At 43.0% G+C, this 22,042-nt stretch overlaps 1 protein-coding gene across 6 annotated transcripts in view; it reads right to left on the reverse strand.

The window, feature by feature from the left end:
- TNRC6C (trinucleotide repeat containing adaptor 6C) overlaps positions 1-22,042 on the reverse strand; it is a 394,661-nt gene that overhangs the window by 332,426 nt on the left and 40,193 nt on the right. For all 6 annotated transcript variants that reach the window (XM_080993552.1, XM_080993550.1, XM_080993549.1 and 3 more), the window contains one exon: positions 12,546-12,611. In XM_080993552.1, coding sequence (XP_080849678.1) covers positions 12,546-12,611 — 66 coding nt within the window. The remainder of the gene's footprint in view (positions 1-12,545; positions 12,612-22,042) is intronic.

The raw sequence follows: 22,042 nt of genomic DNA on the forward strand, positions 1-22,042 counted from the left end.
TGCTTACTTTGTACTCTGGGATAAGATTACCAGACTTTCCCAGGGACAGTCCCCAGATTTACAAATCAGTCCCCATACAAAATCCATTGAAGTTGAAAAGTGTCCCCAGATTCATTGAAGAAAATCTAGTAACCTTACTCTGGGATCATACCCCAATATGCAAAATTCTTGTTTGAATCAGTTGTCAGTCTCTTTGATGAGTAGAAATACTTGGGGCGACAGATCCTTACCTAGGCCCCATCCACACCATGCATTTAAAGCACTATGCCACTTTGAACAGTCATGGCTTCCCCCCAAAGCATGCTGGGAGCTGTGGTTTGTTAAGGGTGCTGAGAGTTGTTAGGAGACCCCATATTCTCACCTTATTGCTCATGAAATCACAAGCCATTGTCCACTCCCCTGACAGAAAACCCCCATTCCCACAGGGTTAAACCCCCCCCTTTCAGGTTGATGTAATGAAAATATGTAACTTACCCCTAGTGTAAGTCTCTGTACTCAAGCAATGGGAAGGGGCCACCATCAACTTTTAAAATGGGATGGGGGAGGGGTTGTTGTCTGGGAAATTACAAGACAATTGGTTTAACATCTGTTTCAGGAAAACTGGTGGAAAGCGTTATTAAATATAAAATTGCCAAGCATACAAACCATGCCAGACCATGCCCCTGATGAGCCCAGACACACATCAACATCTGGTGAAAAGTCACACCCAACTTGATATATGACATATGGGGCAGTCTCACCACTGATCAGCTGATCAGTAGCATCTGCAAAGCTTCATGGAAAGTGCTACCTCTAAGGCAAGCATGAGCACCTGTACCTCTCATTAGAAATTAACCACTGGAAGGTCATAGACGATATTTATCTCCACCAGGAAAAGCAGTTCAGAATTAACACATCTGATGGGATCACATATCTTATGAGTTAGCCAAAGCAGACACTGGGCTGCAATTTGTAATTAAACTCCCTCAGCTAATGATACTGCATTACAAACCCAGATCAGTTTAATTACAAAATGCTGTCACTTTGAGTCCTATTATAACAAGTAGCAAACAGATGCATATGCCTTGAGTCCCATCAGCTGGGAAAGAAAGAAAAAGTGACCCACCCATCAATATGTTTAAATGTGAAACTGATACGAAGAGCTGCACGCCATCACAGCAGGAGAGCTAAAAACAGAAAACCAAAAATATATAACTTTTGGGAGGGGGTTGGGAAGGTCAATAATTAGACAAGAGGATACTGACCATGTAAAATGCAATTTTGTAATGAATACTTATGTGATGGGCTTTTCTCTGAGATTAGAAATAGACAATCAAATCAAGGCAAAAGTGAAGGCGCCCTTGGCGGGGGGGAACAGTTTGGAAGACAAATGCAATTATACCACAAATATGTGCACTGCTATATGTTGTATAAGAGAAAGGCTCAAGGAAAACTGGGAATTAAATTTTATGGGGAGGGAGCGGAATCTGCTCATGCTTAGTAAATCTGCCATCTTAATCATCATGTATATATTCATTTGAACAGGATCTTGAAAGTTTAAGCATTGTCTCTGCCTTGCTTTATGTTTCCCTATCTACAGTAATACAAGCTGTTAACAATCTGATGTTAGAACTATGCTGAGTGCCCATTTATGTTGGTCTGAAACAAATACGCTGTTCCATATTCATGAAGCTTCCATTCTGTTTGCAGAGTAAATATGACAGCAAATTGAATTTAAAGTCTTGAGTCCTCAGTTAAGAATTTTCACATTCAAAACAATGAATTTTCAAAATCTGAAACATATAGCTATGGGAATTGTCCAAATACTGACATGTCGGATGCTTTGTACATGGGAAAGCTGGAATGGCATAGCAACTAAGGCCCAGTGCAGATGTAGCAATAGCAGTCTCCGAACCATGGTTTAGGAGACTGAGAATTTGGTACATATACATACATACTCCTACTTCCTTTCTGACCATGAATCCCCCCCCCCCATTCCTATTTATTATTGACTAGAATCATGTCTACACCAGGATTGACCAGAGCTAGCTTTAATCATGGCTTAAAACTTTCTAACCCTAGTCCCAAAGCTAAACAGAGTTATCATCAGCCTTGGCTAGTCTCAGTAGATTCTCGAAGTTGCACTATAGCTACCAACAACTGTCAGTGGCGTGTGAGGAAGGGCAGAGTCTCAGTGATGCCTTTCTGATAGTGGTGCTGGGGCTAGCCTGGATGGAGATGGGGTGAGAAGAGATACTGGGTTTGGTAGCATGGGGACACTGTTGCCAACCTGAAGTTCCCCCGACTTCACTACAACCATCACCACCTGACCCCACTTGACCGCATCTCCTTCCTGGCAAGGAAGAGCACTGCTACCAGCAAGGCACCACTGCCACTTTGCTTGCCATGTGCTGTTGCTATTCCTAACAGGGAAGGGATGGGAGAACTTGTAGAGGGTGGAAGAATGGGGCGGGAGCACATGAGCCCACAGCATACTCCTGGTTGCTTAACAATGGTTATGAGACAGGCACATCTGCTCCAACTATAGGAGCAGGGTATGTGAGCCAGGAAGTACCCAGGTTAAGCCTCACCTCAAGTGATAATCCTTCTGCCCCATGTACAATACTCATTGGTCTGCTTTACAAATGTGTTTTAAGGATTGTTCCAATAACGTACATGGAGGACTTTGCAAAAGGCATTGTATAATCACTAATATCATGACCTACCAAAAAAAAATCATGCTTGACATTGAATAAAATGCATTTTCAAAGTTTTGAAAAAAAACTATCCAATGACCATATTCAATCGAAATTTTTTAAAACAAACACACTTTCCACTCCAGGTAGCTTTGGCCTTAACTTGACATTATGATTCCCAGTGACCTGGCTTTCTTCACTACTTCAGCACAAGGTGGAACTGTAAAGCAGTTGACTGTGTGGTTTTTTAAGTTAGCAAGTTTATTATATCCTGGAAATGTTACACATGTGCCCAAAAGAGCAGAGAGCAGTGCGGGCCTGGGTTGCCGCTTCAGTGGTAGTTCTCTAGGTCTGTTCATCACAACAACCTGTTCTTTAGCCATTCAAGACTTGGCCCTTCCTTGTCACAAGAGTGGGAGGGAATATCTGGCATATTGCCATCATCCGGAACCAGAACCGGATATGTATATGATACAGCCTGGTTGATCATGGCGCTGTATTTCGTTAAGGGAGTGACCCATGGTCCCAGCAAAGCCATAAAACCAATGCCGAAAGAAAGAACGATAATTTGATCCTTTTACCATGCATTTTTCAGAAACAGGATCATTTTACTCAGTGCAGTCATCTTGGAAGGTCAGTTGACTGCATTTTAGGCCAACAGACAGATTCAAAAAGCAGGTTTCTGCCTCACCTGTAATTCTGAACACTGTGTCAAGAAGAAATGCTTGAAAAGACACCGATCTTCCTGCAAATGCAAATAATTGCGATTCTATTAGAGGCAGAAGATGTGGGAATACCTCACCATTTTGAAAGATGCTCACAGGCATCTGCTAATGGAATTACTCTAAAATAAAACTTTCAGGGCCCCTCCCTTTTGGGGGGTGGGGAGTGGCAAAAATCTTACAATTGAAATGAAAATGGGCTGGTGATTATTTGCAGCATGGAAAATGGGGATTAAAACACACACACACATACACACCAGAGAGCCGTATTTTCAACTGATCTTGTGCTTGCTTCTGTGTCATAAGATTTATTCCATCATTAATCACTGCCCTTCCTTCATCCATGTTAAATATAAAAATGATTAGGAAAGATCCCCATCATGGTTAAAAAAATAATTAGCTGCTACATCATGTTGCACACATTCAGACAGAAAGGAGTGATTAAATTAGGAATATTAAAACCCCATTAATCTGTGCTCAACTTAAGCTCTGCTTGTTCATCTCACTGTGGCACTTATTATTTCTGACACTGAAAGATATTTGAATTACTAGCTGAAACAAGGTCACTATCAGAAAGATGTCAGGTCAGCAATTAGTCAAAGGTGGGAGAAGCTCCCCGAACTGAGTCATGCTTGACATTCCACAAATGTGTCAAGATCTCCTCACTTCTCAATGTCGTTTGGGGGAGGCAGGTCACTTGCAGGAACCTAAGAGCATGCAGATAGCATTAGGAGCTAGCTATTACAGAGCTACATTTGACACTGGTTGACAAAGCCTATGCAAGCACACGGTGGTCAGGACACTAGCTGGTGTCCTGCAGCTAGCTGTGGCTGTTCACTTGCTACACTGAAAACTGTGGGACTTTTGTATGCACAATGCTCTTCCCCAATGCACATGCCAAATGCTCACTTTTGGCTAAAAGCAGCATGCCCCAAAGAGGGTGTCACAGAGCTATTCACCAGCAGTACCTTAAATACTTCATACGTGCAAGTATATGAGTGGTGGGGATGTCACTGGGCACAGCCTGTTGCAAACATTTGTCACACTCTGTTGGGAAAGATTGAGGGCACGAGGAGAAGGGGACGACAGAGGACGAGAGGGTTGGACAGTGTTCTCGAAGCCACGATGTCAGGGGACTGCCTTCGGAAGAGGGGAGGGAGGCAGGGGAATACAGAGAACGTCCTATGCTTCTGAGGAGCAGCTCCTCGTCCAGTGGTGGGGAAAGCCACACCTCCAGTGGAGCAGAGAGGGAAGGGGGGAGCCAAGCGAGAGGGCTCAAAGATGCTGCTGAGAGCCCAAGCGCCTCACGTAACCCGGCTAGCCAAGAGGCACACACGCCACTTCCGTCACCCAGCCTGCGCAGAGGGGTGAAACGCAAGGAGGGGAGGTGGAGATTTGGGATGTTGGGGGAGAAGCCAGAAGAGGCCACTCCTGGATTCTGCAAGTGACTAAGATGGACATGAACTTTGTGGTTCTGCACTGTAAATAGTTTGCACCAATAAAACCTGTAAAAGACAGGTCGGAGTCCTGCCTGGTTACTCACAAGCAACCACCACCAGGACCTGACAGCTGAACATGAGTTTGACCAAACTGCAGGAGGCAGTGGAAGACAGGAGTGCCTGGCGTGCTCTGGTTCATGGGGTCACAAAGAGTCGGACACGACTAACCGACTAAACAACAACAACAACAAATCACTCTGAGATTACTTGCAAAGGATGGTGCACCTGCAGAAGCACAACCAGACGCCTTCACCTGCCCCAGCTGCAACAAAACATGTCTCTCTCATACTGGTCTCAACAGTCACAGCCGGTGCTGTAACTCTCCAATGGTTTGACTTCACCTTTGATGGCACACTCTTCCATTGTGTCCCAAGAAAGACAAGCCAACAACTGAGGGAACCAAATTTGACATATCCTTCCATCCCTACAGATAAGGTAAAGCCATGGACTGCCAGGGTGTGGGTGTGTGAAGAGAAGGAAAAAATTATTCACCATCTCTATACTATGTGAAATCCATCTCCCTTCTCACTTTCAGAAGAGCTCATTTTGAAGCATAAGACTGTCAGGGTGGCTGGAGACTGAAATCAACTGAAATGGTACCACACAGATTATTATAGCTGCTCTTCCATTTAGAGGGGAGCTCAGGAAGTGGTGATTATTGAAGCATCCCACCCCCTCCACATTCTGCCCCCTCCTGATCTACAAAAAAACTAAAATTGTTTTTTTATAAGGTTAGGCCTCCCAGGCATGGCCTGCACTCACTCTGGTACTAGGAAAATGGCTCAGTGGGAGCTTCTTATGTCATGTAGTGCTAGGACAGCTTCTCTAAGGCTGCTTGGGGGAAAGTGACTGTGTACACTCCAGTATTTGGCTCTGCTCAAAAGAATCAATGTGAAGAGCACAACCCTGAGACATCTGTGTATAAGTTAGCAATGGGTGAGTCATATATGGCTAGTCTTGGCTTGATTCAGAGGTAAGCCAAGCTTGGGCTTATCCATACTTCCTTTCATTCCACTCCCTTCCCCACAGGAAAACCGCTTCAGATCAAATGGCAATCTCGGTTTTCTTGGATTGCCATTTGTCACTAGGAATGGATTTTTCTTTGCTAAAGGTAAAGGGACCCCTGACCATTAGGTCCAGTCGTGACCGACTCTGGGGTTGCGGCGCTCATCTCGCTTTATTGGCCGAGGGAGCCGGCGTACAGCTTCCGGGTCATGTGGCCAGCATGATTAAGCCACTTCTGGCGAACCAGAGCAGTGCACGGAAACGCCGTTTACCTTCCCACTGGAGTGGTGCCTATTTATCTACTTGCACTTTGATGTGCTTTTGAACTGCTAGGTTGGCAGGAGCAGGGACTGAGCAACAGGAGCTCACCCCGTCGTGGGGATTCAAACCGTCGACCTTCTGATCGGCAAGTCCTAGGCTCTGTGGTTTAAACCACAGCGCCACCCACGTTCCTTTTCTTTGCTACATGGCACTTATTTCCCTGCTGGTAAAATGTCACATGCGACGTATTTCTGTTAACCTTTAGAAGGCAGAAAGAGGCAGGAGGAGTCTGAGTTTCTGAGTACCCTGCTGATCACCCTCATCAGCCGGGGCCAGTCCCTTTTGTTCACTTCCAGCGTCTACCTGTCATGTGCTAAGGGGGAGCCTTTGGCAAGAGGGAAGACATACTTGCCACCTTGATTTACAGCTACCACCATGCAAAGAGTTCACTCAGGATCCCAGCTTCCTATCAGGAGGCCACCTCTCTTAAGCTATTTATTTGAAGGCCTGCATTCCTGAAATTGTAACTTCCAGGGCACCTCAACATAATGCATAACACAGCTGGATGCTATAATTTTTTCCCCTTTGCACCTCCTCCACTTCCTTAAAATCCATTCCAAGTGACTGACATTTGCTGAGTGTATTTATGCAGCCCCTTCTAATCCCTTCAGAATATTAAGACTGCATTACTTTGTCTTTGGTTACATTAACTTCAATTTTCCTTATGAGTAAGTATTTGGTGAAAAATTAATATAGTGAAGTTGAAAAGAATCTTATGATGGGAAAAGACTAATTTTGTCTCGTGGCTGCTCAGATACCAGAGTATACTGGGGTTAATGTAATTAACTTACAATTTTAGCCTGGGTTGTGTACATACACTGAATCTCCCGGCTGGAAACAAGATTAGATTTTATTACACTATATATCCTGGTTATCTTCACCATGCCTATGATATTACTTCCCTCAATGACTTCAAGGCTCTTTGCTGCAATGAAAATGCAGAACCATCTGGTACAGAGCCCATGCAGTTTATTTAAGGATTTAATTAAGTGCTCTAAATGGAGAGCTTCTCCGAATTAACATTTTAAATGTGACTTATTGCAGGTTTAATATTGTCTTAATGCCAACCTGGGAAACTCCGTAGCCAAGTTGTTGACGTTTAAATTGAATTCATTTGGGTGGCTCCAGGGGGACTCATTAATTAATCTAAACAACTAATGGGGATTGGTTCTGACTTTTGATGAAGATTATTTACAGAGACAATTTGCTGTGAATAAAGAGTCACAGTAGGCATATGTTTAATTGAATTCTTTTTTTAAAAAAAAGGACATCTCATTGTCTTTAATATCAGGAATGCATCTTATGAGAAAGCTTTGAAATGCCATGAAAGGAAGGATGGCTGGAAACTTCCTCACTGAGTGCTAATAACAAAGAGAATGGGTAATTACATTTGCCTGTGTAATTTGCAGCTTGTAAGGGGACAACAGGTCTGCCTCGTTAATAGCATAACCAGGAAGAATTATGTCCTACGGGCAGCTTTTGGGTGGTAATCTGACTTTATATATTTTACTTAACAGTCATGAATTGTGAGGTTTGAAGGAACCTGAAGATCATCTAGTCCAGGATCTTGCATTGGAGCAACACTCACCATCTTTACCCCATAGGAAGTTCCCCAACCATCAACGGGTGGTACACTTTAGCAGGTAGGTTGGGACAGTGCCTTCTCAGCAACAGCACCAGAAGAGAAGGTTCCTCTATAACCAGGCCTTTAGCTGATAGAACATTCTATGGCCTTTTAAACTTGGTGATGGAGGGTTACTGTTTTTGGTTTTTGTTATGTTATGTATTATACTGTAAATTGCCCTGTGAACCTCGGATGAAGGGATGTATATTAAACAAACAACAAACAATACAACAACTATTATGTGGCAGCCAACAAAAGAAAGATGGGGCAAGAGTAAGGGTGGAATAACGACACAGCAAGAAGAATCCTGAACTGATACAAAAGAGAAATATTCATCCTAAAATATTCCATTTCTCCTGAGAAGGTTTCTAGACATCTGAATATGGCATGGTGCAGAATCACAGAGAAACCCATGTGTCAATCCTTTTCCCTTTGTCTTCCACTTTCCACTATACAATGATTGTAGAGATATGTGACCTTGAACCAGAACAATGCCTTCTACGAACAACAGGGATGCCAACTTGAATAAAATATTGTGGGGGCTCAGGTAAGCCCTGCCCTGCATAAGTGATCACATGATGCAGTGCACACACACCATTTGAATGGGAATGCCCATCAACTTTATGAATGGGAATGCCCATCAACTCAAATATTTTATTGTGGACGCCAAAGCCCCCATGCCCCCTAGGAGTTGGCTCCTATGATGGGCAATGCAATATACTGTATTTTATGGCATAGAAAGTGAAACTAGGAAAGTTTTATTCTTTAGTCTTTTTAAAAAAGAAAAATAGACTTTTACTATTATTCTCTGGCATTCATTAAACAATGGTCATCTACTCCTGGCTTCAGTCTAGTTCAGAGATGCAACTCTGTCCAGATTTCATACTTCACTATTTTCAGATCACAATGTAATAATAAATATCTTTTCATGGGACTTGATGGCAGTTCCAGATGGCTGTAGGTGAGCAGCTTATTTATTTGTTTTGGGAATTTCCTGTCCTGTCCTTTTACAGTGAAGACAGCACTTCTACAGCAAAGGAAGTCTGAATAACAATGTTAAAAGTTTTAAAAAGCTGGTGGAAGACTGGTGGAGAGGGGGTCCAAAAAGCCCTCTCAAGGAATGGAGAAGAGGCTCTCTCTCAGCTGTCTTGAAAAATCTGCCAGATTTGGGACAGTGAAGAGCACCCCATCAGGTCTTAGGGCAGAACAGTAAAGGAGATGACTAACCTAGACCTAAGATATCTATGGCTTTAAAGGTAAACTCCATCCCCTTGAATTGTGCCAGAAAGAAATTGGTGGCCACTGTTGTGAAATGGGGGTGATAAGCTCCCACATGCAAGTACCCACTAACCACCTTGCTGCTGCATTCAAGCACTGCACGGGAAACTTGGACGAAAGTATCTCCCATTAGTTCCTTCCACTCCCCATATGCCCGTTTAGCCAGCATATTTATGTAGCTGGCTAAATGGGAAAAACCAGTCCACCCTTTCCCCAGCTTCTTCCATAATAACAATGAGATCCATGTCCATCACAACAATGGTTGTATGTAGCAGCTAGAATTACTAGTATCCATTTCTGTGGTTTCTTTTTCTCACTGTATATGTGGGAGAGAGAGTGTACCATTTGGGAATATGCATGCATGTATGCAGAAATAGCCTCAGCCTTCCCAAACCATGGGTGCACCCACAGTGCTGGTAAATTTCCCAATGGGCAGGGTAGCGGTGACTATCCAAATAGGATGGGTAGACCAAGAGGAGCATCGAGCAGGGAGCTGGGGTTGAGGGGTAGAGGAACAAAAGTACAACCTTTCTGTCTCAGCTCTCACATCTCCTCTCAGTGTTTAAACAGAAAGGATGTGCAGAGGGGCATTCTTAGGAGAATTCCTGAAGTTTGAAACAGACAGGCCTTCTTTAGAGACAAGCCAAATATCAAGTATGTTTTGACTGTTTTTCTTCCTGTCTTCACTCGCTCCCAATAGGGTAAGTGTAAGCTGGCATTAGCATAAATGCATTATGTTTCTCCCCCAATGACTATCTATGTTTACATTTTGTTCTGAAGTATTTTTCAGGCCTTGAGCTGTTGGGGAAGGAGAAAACAAATGCTTTAAAACTTCCAAGCCAGCTATCTGCACTGGCTGTGGGGACTCTGGTGCATTGCTCCACTTCTCCATGCATTTCCAAAGAGGGAGCCAGTCTGCAGAAGCATCCCACAGCACCGACTTATCAACTCCCTCTGCTGAAAGGAATTGAAATCCCCATGCACACAGCATCCCCATGTGCTTTTTAGAGCTCACACAGAGTGCCAGGCCAACTGAATAATCAGAAATTTGAGGACAAAAAAAAAAAAAAAAAAAAAAAGTCAGGGGAATTTGCCCCACCAATTTTCAGTTACATACAATTGTCTTGTGTATCAGATAACAATTCTACAATACCAGCCTTCCTTTAAAAAAATAGCAAATCTGTCATGACATAAATGGAGTAGAATCCAATTAATCAGATGGAACTTTTGAACCCCATCACCTTCCTATGCCCCCTATGGCATGGAACTTGGACATATGTAAGGAAACAAGCCCAAAGACAAAAAGGTCCAGATTTCCTGTGTGCATTGTTCTTCTACATTTATTTTTATACCAAAAACAGGTTTGAACAGCTCCCAAATTCCACTGCTTTGTACAAGCTTTGCACAAGCTGCATGCTAATGTAGAATAGAATTGATGGGATGGATACACGGAGAAAAAGCATGCATAGTCATTAAGTCAGATGCAACTAGAGCAGCCAGCCCTTATCAGCATGGTGGGATACTATCAAGAACATTGCTAGATTCTCTCAGAGATCCACAAAGGAACTCTTTTATGCAAACACCTCCAGCGGTAGCTTTTAAGCATCTGACAGTCAGAGTGGTAAAAAATTATACATTCAGCTGGGTTTCCAGGGGAGAGTTATTGTGCAGTACATCGGAAGGGGGAGAGCATCTTGATAATAATAATAATAATAATTTTTTTAAAGAATAATTTACAATTGTCACAGGGAGGGGGGGAAAGACTGTTAGACTTTGAGGCAAGATCAATTGGGCATTTAAGGAGGATTGGAAATGGTTTTCTATCTGGCACCCCATAATATGTTGACAGCAAAATGCTCCAGTTTCATGTGAAAGTGGCTTACAGAAACAGGAAGATCCTATACATAAAGTCATCTAAAACAGTAAAGGTGGGATTTGGGGTTTTGACATCTGAGATAAGAAGCATACTTTATTTTCTTTGGAACTGATGGTGTAGAACAGGGGTGTCTAAATGCTTTGGAGCTACAGCTCTCATAATCTCTGGCCATTGGGCCTCCTTGCTAGCTGGGGAGATGGGAGATGGAGTCCAACAAGATTTGGAGGACCACATCTATGTTCAAGAGTAGATAACATGCTAGACTAAAGAACAAGCTTTCAAAATGAGTGGCCTCCAGCCTTCATAGGTCCCAAGGTAAGCAACTAAACCAGAACGCTGATAGACTGTAAAGTCAGACTGTCTGTTGAGTCTGACTCTGAATCCATACAAAATGTTACACTTACAAAAAGTTACATTACAACAGCTTCTCTGCTGTGTTCTTCTTGGAAGTTTATGACTACAGTGGTACCTCGGGTTAAGAACTCAGTTCGTTCTGGAGGTCCGTTCTTAACCTGAAACTGTTCTTAACCTGAGGTACCACTTTAGCTAATGGGGCCTCCCGCTGCTGCCGCGCCACCGCCCGAGATACTATTTCTAGGTTAGCGGAGTCTGTAACCTGAAGCGTCTGTAACCCAAGGTACCACGGTACCTGTTTATGCAACCATAGATTCCTGAGATCATTTAGTACCACTAAGGTCATTCAAAGTCTGGTCTCTTGCTTATAGCATACTGTATGCTAAAACCATTGTGCAAGTGGAAAACACAATTCTGACATAAGAATAAAATAGGTAGTTCACATTCTATATAATCTTTAAATACAAAACTTTCAAATCATTGTTAAGCTACATTTCCCATTGTGGGATTTGGCCTCTACTATTTCTATGTAGCACAAACAACTGCATAGTTCTTAAAAATGCACCATATCTATATACCCCTATTTCAGGAAAATTATGCCTCCTTAATTAGTCTGCTATGAGTTAAGGAAATCGCCACCCCAATAAAAAGATCACAAGCATATATATTTTTATCTCAGAGACATCTTGACCATTCCTGTGGGGCTGACTGTTACTTTAAGCACCATGTAATGTATATACAAAAGGGATGCGGGTGGCGCTGTGGGTTAATCCACAGAGCCTAGGACTTGCCGATCAGAAGGTCGGTGGTTCGAATTCCCGGGACAGGGTGAGCTCCTGTTGCTCGGTCCCTGCTCCTGCCAACCTAGTAGTTCGAAAGCACATCAAAGTGCAAGTAGATAAATAGGTACCACTCCAGCGGGAAGGTAAACAGTGTTTCCGTGTGCTGCTCTGGTTCGCCAGAAGCAGCTTAGTCATGCTGGCCACATGACCCGGAAGCTGTCTGCAGACAAACGCCGGCTCCCTCGGCCAATAAAGCAACATGAGCGCTGCAACCCCAGAATCGGTCACGACTGGACCTAATGGTCAGGGGTCCCTTTACCTTTAATGTATATACAAGAAAAGGGGGTTGGGTTTTTAAAATACAATGATGCAACAATGAAAGCATGTGAAGCAAATTTCAGAGACTGACCTTTCTGTTCTCATAGAGATCCTCGTTTTCTTTGGTTTTATATTCACATGTAGCTGTTTCCATGTCCTAGGAAAAAGAAAGAGTGCCTTCATATTGTTGTCAACTATTAAAAATGCAGGTAATTGAGCTATGGTTGTGTGATATCCAGATAAGTGTCTGTTATTTGGGGGCATTTGTTAACAGTTCAGGAACTGTCATATTCCGAAAGATCAATCACCATTCAGTGTCAATAAGCTGTACAGTACTTACATCCTGTTTTTTAATCAGGTATGGCTAGTTTCTACAAAGAAATATATTGAAAACAGTTGTGAAATGAATTATTCTGTATGATTAAAATTATGGTTACCATTTAGAAATCCTAAAATAATTCAGTTCATCATATCAGCAATCCACAAGAAGAGACTAAGCTTTTGCTGTCCAAGGGCTGCAATGAGAGTTTGTCACCCACATATGATGGGTATCTTTATGTGACTAAGTTATTTCTACATATTTGTGTGGTTCTTGGATCACTTGTATTCAACATCAGAAGATATAGACTTCCATGTATAAGTGCAACCTTTCTGGACAGGCACATGTAGGTACTTTTTGCTTTGCCTTGGGTTCACTAAAGATGCATAGCTATACTTGTTTTCCATCCCTAGTTATCATAATAACATTGCTTGCACAGCTAACAGCACTACAGCAGCACTCAAGGCCAGCATTGTGGACACAGCCAAACACAGAAAAGGTGAAGTCTGACCCGGCACATTCACAGCTAAAGGTACCACTTTTTGGTGGTGTTTGCCATGAACTTAGTAATACATTTTCCAGGGCATCTATAACCACAGATTCACTGAGTTAGATACAATATATGTATTGTTTTGCTATGTTTATCCTTTCCTTTCTTCAGGGAATTTAAAATGGCATAGAATATATGGGGATTATCCCACTGTATCCTCACCACCACAGGGTATATTTGTGTTGCATTTGTATTTATTGTTTTTATTTGGACACTTACTGATGTGTGGTTGTATGGATGCTTTAGCTGAAATTCCTGCATTGCAGGGGGTTAGACTAGATGACCCTTGGGTCCCTTCCAACTCTAAGATTCTATTATTCTATGATTTATAGATTACTGTCAGCTGCCGTTAACTTTTAGGAAAGGCAGGACACAAATATTCAAAATAAAAAAAAACAACCCAGTTTAGGCTGACAATGTGTATGACTGGTCACAATTCACTCAGCGAGACTCATGGCTGAGTTAGCAGGAAGTCAAACCTAGTTCTCCTTAGTCTTAGTCAACTAAACACCATATCAGGGCTACTATCTTATTAGGGAGTAAAGCCAACCGCTGAACACAATGTGACGTTTCTAAGTAAACACGCATTTTGAATGAACATACACTGTGGACAAGACTTTTCTATTTCTATATGGTATTTTCCACGGGGCTGCACCACATGAAGGACTTTCAAGCATCCAAACCAGTCCCTTGCAGGAAAATAGAAAGACAAATAATTGAAAATAGCCAATTCCCACCAGCCCCAGCCTGCATGGCCAAATGGCAGGGAGTAGTCCAACAACATCTGGTCCTGTATCTCTGCCTTACATGTTTGCTGTAAGTATTGCTGAAACACTGACACATTAATGCTAAGAATTAATCTCATCCTTCAGTAATGCCTAAAAGTCACAAATGTCAGATGTAGTTTTCTACCATTCTTTAGGTACTTTTAGTTTATTTGTGGCTCTCATTCCATTGGATAACTCACGACTGCTAAGAATGTGTATAAGAATATGTGGAAAATATAGATATATGAGCTATTTCGTTGACCTTCAACCCAGTGGTACCCTGAGTGTATCAGTGGTGGAAACTTGCTAATCATATGTCATTTTGCTTTAGTGCATGAACCCAGAGTTTGAAGCCGCTTAATTCCCTTCAAGATGTGAGATCTTTCTTTCTCTCATTGGATGGGTTAAACATGTGGTCCTCTCTGGTTGGTTGGCATTTATCTGTCCTAGAAGACAACAGAACAGTGCGTCTTGGGGGTGAAGTCAAACCGTTAGAGAATTACAGTGCCTGCTGTGGCTGTAGAGACTGATATGAGAGATACATGTTTTGTTGCAGCTGGGGCAGATCAAAGTGTCTAGTTGTGCTGATGCAGATACGATGGCGTTTCTTCTTTCTGCACTCCTCCCAGCGGTCATTCCTTCTCTGGTCATTGCTGTGGATACACATGACTGATTGTTTCCAGGCACTGTGGATGTCTGCAAGGGATTATCACATGCTGGGGTTAAAGTTGCCAGCCTTCATCTCATCTCTACTCCACTGAAATCAATGGGATTTAAATGTGCTTTATTTTGACTGGGTTGTGCCGTTTGTTTGGAGAGAAAATTACTATAGTTAGCTGAGGTATAGCAGGCATTCCTCTATCTGATTTGATAACATTTTACATCCCTCCCCCCAGCATGTGATCCTTAGGTTAATTTCAGAAAACAAGCCATATTATCTCAACAGGAGCTTGTTGGCCTCAACAATTCACTTTTATAATTATTCACAAAACTACCATGATTCAATTATTACAAGTGGAAGTCAGTATTGCACGCTACTTAATTATAAGGCACAAGCTTACAAGAGCAATAATGCAGGTGTGCAATGATACAGAAGGAAGAAACTATAAATTTCACTAGCTTTATGTTACCAATACCTTCAAGGTCCTGTAAATCAGGGGTTGCCGATGTGGTGCCCTCCAGATGTTTTTGGTTATGATCTTACCCAGCCCCTGGGTATTGGCCATGCTGGCTGGGGCTGATGGAGAGTTGTAGTCCACAACTGAACATAATGAAAAGTTCTAGGGTATGAGGCAAGTGATTTGATGGAATTGTTATATTAAAAACCAGATTTCTACTTGGGCAGCTTTAAAGTAGCTCATAGACTGACTGCCCTCCCAAAATAACTTTAGCCTTTTTGGATAAAACTGGCACCATTTACTTTATTTTATTTCCACCCATCTGTCTGGAAGAATTTCTGATCAATTCTGAGGAATGGAACAAAGCTCTAGATAAGAAAAGGTATTGTCCAAGGCAGAAATTCTGAAGACGAGGCGTCAGTTTCCTGGCAAGAGAGGTATGAACAGCATCCTGGGCGCCATAAGGGAAGACTTAGCAGCACCATGGATAGGGGAAAGGGTGGCCTCTCTAGCTGATTTTAGACAAGCAACTGGTAGTATGAATCAATTGTTGCTCTTCCACTTTTAGCTACAAACAGACTTTAAAAAACATTCTACACTACTGGGATTGTTGCGCTTTTCCTGTATGTGCCTCCTGCTGCATTTCATTCATACCTGTAGCTGCGATGCTGCTGCTGTGGGTGGGAAAGGTGCAATTTACCTGAGTGGCCATGCGGGATGGGGAGGAGTGATCCTTAAATTAAACCAATACATTATATACTTAGCACTAAGCATTTAATAATTTAAGTGTGATTGTCTGTTGATTTCTATTTTTTTTTAAACTGAAGTATTTAACATTTTTTTGGATTGGAAATATAAATTGGAATATAAATTGGGAATGGGGGAAAAACCACATTGCTAAAATGGCAATTCAAATGAGTTTTGTGTTTAGTTTTTAAATAATACACTAGAATTCTGGTATTAGGTCAGGATAAACAAAATGAAAAGTTGTAGCTCAGTTGTAGAGCATCTGCCTTGCCTGCAGAATGTCTTAGATTTAATTGCCAGCATCTCCAGGCAGGGGTGGGAAATACTTCTACCCGAAATTATGGAGAGCTGCTGCCAGTCAGTGTACAATACCGAGCTACATGGACCAATGGTCTGGCTCACTTTAGATCAGCCTCCTATTTTCTCCAAGAGCAGGCTTTCATCTTTTCCATGCAATGCATAACCAGTTTATGGCACTAATTGTCATAAGATGCAGAGATGGCCACTAGCATAAGGGACAGACATGAGAGCCAAAATTAGAATACTCATGCTGAGAGGCAAATACTAGATGCTGCCTGAGGACAAACACCACCAGAGTCTGCCCATTCCTGAGACAGATAGTGAAGATATCCCTTCTCACAGCATTTCCACATAAACTGTTTCATAAGTGATATACACTCTGAATCAGAGTGCCAGTCCCAATCTTTCTGAGTACGTTTCCGAGCACAATTCAAAGCGTTGGTGCTGACCTTTAGAGCCCTAAATGGCCTCGGTCCTGTATACCTGAGGGATCATCTTCACCCCCATCATCCATCCTGGACACTGAGGTCCAGCGCTGAGGGCCTTCTGGCGGTTCCCTCACTGCGAGAAGTGAGGTTACAGGGAACCAGGCAGAGCGCCTTCTTGGTAGTGGCACCTGCCCTCCCAGCAGATGTCAAGGCAATAAACAACTATTTTACTTTTAAAAGACAACTGAAGGCGGCCCTGTTTAGGGAAGTTTTTAATGTCTGATGCTGTATTGTTTTTAATATTCGGAAACCTAGCCAGATGGGCAGGGTATAAATAAATTATTATTATTATTATTATTATTATTATTCTCCTTTCCAGTTTGTTGTAGTCAAGACAGATTGGCAGGATCAGTCAGCGTGTAAGAAAGAACTAGTTGATGTGAAACCCAAAAGGAGATGGTTGCTTTAGACCAGGGGTGGCTAACTTGTGGCCATCCAGATTTTGCTGAACTGCAGCATCCATCATGACTGACCTTTGGCCATTGTGGCCAGGTCTGATGGGAGTTCTAGTTCAATAACATCTGGGGGGGCACATGTTAGCCATTCCTGCTCTAGACCCCACATCTGGAAGCAACTCCTACTTGCCAGCTATTCTTGCTTTTAAGAGGGGAATTTTCTGTCATGAAATGCTACTTTTCTGAATTCTGGGTGCTTTTTTTGGCCCAGTCTTTTCTTTCTTTGCACCTTATTCCTTCTCAGCAGCTTATTTATTTGGCCAACCCACCCAGAACGCCCTAACCCAGATGTTTCCAGAGGGGATGTCTGAATAAATGAAGCCCCAGTTGGTTCTATCAGCTCACTTTTTCCCTTCCTTGATAAACCAGAGACCCTGGGGAAACCCAAGGTCATCTTTAAATTAGCTTTTTTAACTCTAGATGGAGGGGGTGGGGAATCAGCTCAAGAAATCAGGCTAATATTGCTTTATGAGGCACACTGAGTCTTTTTGGGAGTTCAGCTTGCAGGAGGATATTGTATAGCAAGTCACATCTATTGTGAGTCTTAAGAAAGGTGCCTTGTTTTAAAATTTAGCAAGAAGTTGAGATAAGAAAAGAAAGAAAAATAAACTATGGAAAGATGGTACAATTTTTGGATGGTGTTTGTGTGTATTAGTTAAAACAGCCACAATTCATACCAAATCAGCATGCATCAACTTCCTTTCCTAAGTCATTTTTGAAGCGGGGGGGGGGGGCGCTGGATCTGATATAGCTAAAATTTAAACATAGCAAAATAAAATAAACTGCAGCCTTTTCAAATATTATCTCACAGTTCACTGTGTACCCTCCACCCTTTCTCCTCATGGCAAGACCAACCACTGCATAAAAATGCTTTTCATCATTTGCAAAAATTTGATGCCCAAAATAGCCCCCTGGTTGCCTTAGCAACTAGCATTTATTTCCCCTCCTCCCCTTCCATTTCTCTCCCCCCCCCTTTACCCTTTGCATATTGCTGCATATTTCTATCATCTCTTTCCAGGCACAGTTCATAAACACGGCTGCATAATAAAGAATGTTATCACCAATGACTTACAGCCCAGCTGCTGCAAATAAGATATGAAGTGGCAGGGAAATACAATTTCATGCAGCTAGGACAACAGATTGATAGGGTGCCCTTCAAATTTGATGCCACTTCTTTAAGTCTGTCCAAATTAAAAAAAAAAAAGTTGGTTTGCTCTCCTCCTCCCCCTTTCCTTGGTAGCAATAGACAATAAAGGCGAGAGATAATTCATAGGGATTCTCATTACGTCTGGAGCAACCGTGCCCTGAGATATTGACAATTCAAAGAGATGCACGTTTCTTCTCCCCTCTGCCCTGGTTCTCCGGCTCTCCTTCCACACTGAAACACTTATCCATCTAGTCTGTGCACCTTTTTAATTTAAATATTGTCCCTTTCAAATTATTGTTCAGACTCAGGTTTCTTGAGGGAGGTTTGCCATAGACAAGAGATAAAATAAAATCCTTAACTCCCACCATCACCACCTTCAAAGTTTGATTTGATTCAAGAGATATGAAAGCTACAGATTTAATGGGAAGAGATCTCAGGGACATTGTCTCTGTCAAAGAGAAGAGAGAGGAGATTGCTTCTCAAGGATGCCTCTTGGCAGTTGCTTGCTGATGGGCTGCCCTCAGCATGAGGGTTTGGACATTGATCTGAACAGACAAGAGTTATCATCCTGGTCCTTTATGGCACAATCATAGGGCCATTAAATGCCACTGAAACACAGAGTTGCCATTCCAATGAAGAAGACTTGCTACACACTGGAACGTTCCTGAGAAAGCATCCATGAATTAGTATTTCATTTGAAAGAAACTCATCTTGACTTTGTATTAATTGTTTGTTTGTACAAGTGTAATACATGTAGATAACTTTTTTATGGGAGCATCATGTGGACCTCTGATCATGCAGATCTACAAAGGCATCAGATAGACAGATGCAGGGCAGTAGTAACCAATGTGGCAGACTGTAGTTAAATACTATGACTCCCATCAGCCCCTACAACGACATCGGAAGGGAACCACATTGGCTCTCCCTGATGCAAGGTGTGGTCATGGCAGGGGCGTAGCGTGGGTTGTCAGCACCCGGGGCAAGGCAAGTAATTTGCGCCCCCTAACCCGGGGCAAGGCAAGTAATTTGCGCCCCCTAACCCCTAACCTGCCGCCGCTGCCAGCTTCTTCTTGCTGCTGCCTGGTCTGGTCTGGTGTGGTTCTCTCCCGCGCTCAGCGCTGCGCTGGGCGGCCGCTGCACTGTCCCTCCCCCAGATAGTCCCTCGCTCTCTCTCCACACCGCACGCCTGGCACCCACCCCCTCCACAGTGGGCGGCGACCCAGCGGCTCGGATCGGATTCGCACAGCCAGCACTGCAGTGAGAGAGAGTGAGTGAGCCAGGTAGGGGCAGAGAGCTGCGAGTGCGAGCGCGCCCCCCCCAGATGTTGCGCCCGGTGCGGCTGGCCCCCCCTGCACCCCCCCGCTACGCCACTGGGTCATGGGACAGGCTGGATATGGAGAATAAAATGGGAGAGGTGAAACCCACTTTTGGAAAGAGAAGATTTTCAAGCCTGGCTGCTAAATTTAACCTAATGACCTTCATAGACTTCATTCTGAGACTACATAGCCATCTAGGAAGGAGGTGAGGCTTGCAATCAGGGTGTTATCTGGGCAAGCTTCACAATATGCAACATCTTAAAGTGTATCAGGTACATATAATTATAATTTTTTTATATTTGGATCCCACGTTGTTTCTATCATGGAATTCAAGGTGATATACTTGGGGTTCCCAAGCGGTCTCCCATCTAGACTTTAACCAGATCCATACCTGCTTGGCTTCAGCAAGATCTCAGGTGCCTTCAAACTATACTAAAAAAAAAAAACAACTTTACAAAAGGAAGTGACAGTTTTTTCATAAAGCATGTTCCCTGTATGGTAATTAGAATTGGCCTGTCTAAACAACTATCATCCTTTGTGTTCAAATTATCTGTAGTTTGAGTACACTCAGTCATGATCGTGTTCGTCAGTGGTCTCAAACAAACTACAGATTTTTCTATTACCCTTCCTATTTACAATCTGATGTGGTATGCAAGTTTTGATGACCATTGGCCACTGGGTACGGTAACTCTGGAAAATTCAAAAGATGTGTATTTCAGGGTTTCCGGCTACGTCACAAGTCAATGGTGGTCGTTCCTTGCTGCCCTCTGTGGGCAGTGGGGAGGTTCAGGCAGGGGAAAGCCAAGATTTATGAGGCAAAAATCTTGGCAATGTTCTCCAGTGGAGTCTGGGGAGCTCACCGCATCCCGCTGTGCCACTTAAGCCCATGTCTGCCAACCTGAAACGCAGAATGGGTGCAACCTGGGAGTGTGTCCCTGCCATGGACGAGCCTCTGTCTCCAGCATGATTTGTGCTTGGTTCCTCCTTAATCTGAAATATTGGTGTTAATCAAGAGGAAATGTTTCTACTTGTAGGTATGTTTCAACTATTCATTAACAGTTCCTAGTGATGTGCATGCTCATTATTTGAACATGGGGACAGACTTCAATCGATAATGAAAGCCTTTAGTGTTTTCCCCTGATTATGACATGATAGATGATAGATAGATAGATAGATAGATGATAGATAGATAATAGATAGATAGATGATAGACAGATAGATAGATAGATAGATAGATAGATAGATAGATAGGAGTTCCAATCTTGCAGAAAACAGCCCCTGGATAATCAAGGGGCTCTGACTCCATTTCTCTCACTTCCTTAACAGGTGGTAGTCTGCTACTGCCAGGTACCTCAAGAGATGGTTTTCAGATGCATTAACTACTCAATGTAAGCATACAAATCCTCCATGTGAGGGATGCCAAAGGGCCACATGGACTAGCTCCACCTTCTGGCACCAGTGTACCCGGTTACCATGTGCCCACCAGCCAAGCATTCCAGCAGGGCCAGCCCACCCATGAGGTAAGGTGAGGCAATTGCCTCATATGGCAGAAGCCACAGGGCAGCAGATCCTGGTATATTTCTTTATTCCCCACCTTGTTCCTGGTATACCTTTTCTTCCCTGGCGGGAGGGGGGCACAATTCTGTGCTTTGCCTCAGGTACCAAAATGTACTAGGCTGGCCCTATATTCAGGCAGTGTGAGAAGGGACCCTGCAAGAACACCAAAGGGATATCATGATTAGGCCAGGGTTCCCTCTCACATGTATACATTACTAGAACCCCTTCCCATGCCAGATGAATGCATGGACAGTAGGGAATCCATCACCAGGCAGAACAGCAGGGAGGGAAGGCTAGCCCCTGCAGCTCTGTAACCTCATTTACATGTTCTTTCATGACCTGAGGATTTCCTGCCTATGTAAACAGTGTCCCCCTCCCAATTATTTTGTAGAGTTTTGATATAAAACATCAACAATGCATTAAATAAAATAAAATCCATTTATGCTGTCCACACATCTTCAGCTCTCTCTTTTTCTTCCTTCTCACAGCAATAAAAAATAAATTTGAGGTTGTTGACTCAAGAGAATAACCTCAAATTAAGAACTTAAAAACAACAACACACAATCCCCAATTATCCTTTATTTTGTAAGCAATTCTTTTGTCAGATGTAGAGAAATGGGAAAAATCCAGATTCAAAGCTAAAGCTCCCCTGGAATGTTGCTTTGAAGACAGCTCTGTCTCTGCATAATAGCAGATAATAGTTGTAGGCAGAACAATGCCGTTATGTGAAAAGTGGAAACAGGTGAGCGTTGTCAATTTTGCTTCTGTGCCAAAAAGGGCATCTTAGCCATGTAAAAATATGGAGGGGGGGGGGACATGCTGCG

This window comes from Podarcis pityusensis, assembly GCF_964106645.2.
Source record: "Podarcis pityusensis genome assembly, chromosome: 2".
NCBI classification, from domain to species: Eukaryota; Metazoa; Chordata; class Lepidosauria; order Squamata; family Lacertidae; genus Podarcis; species Podarcis pityusensis.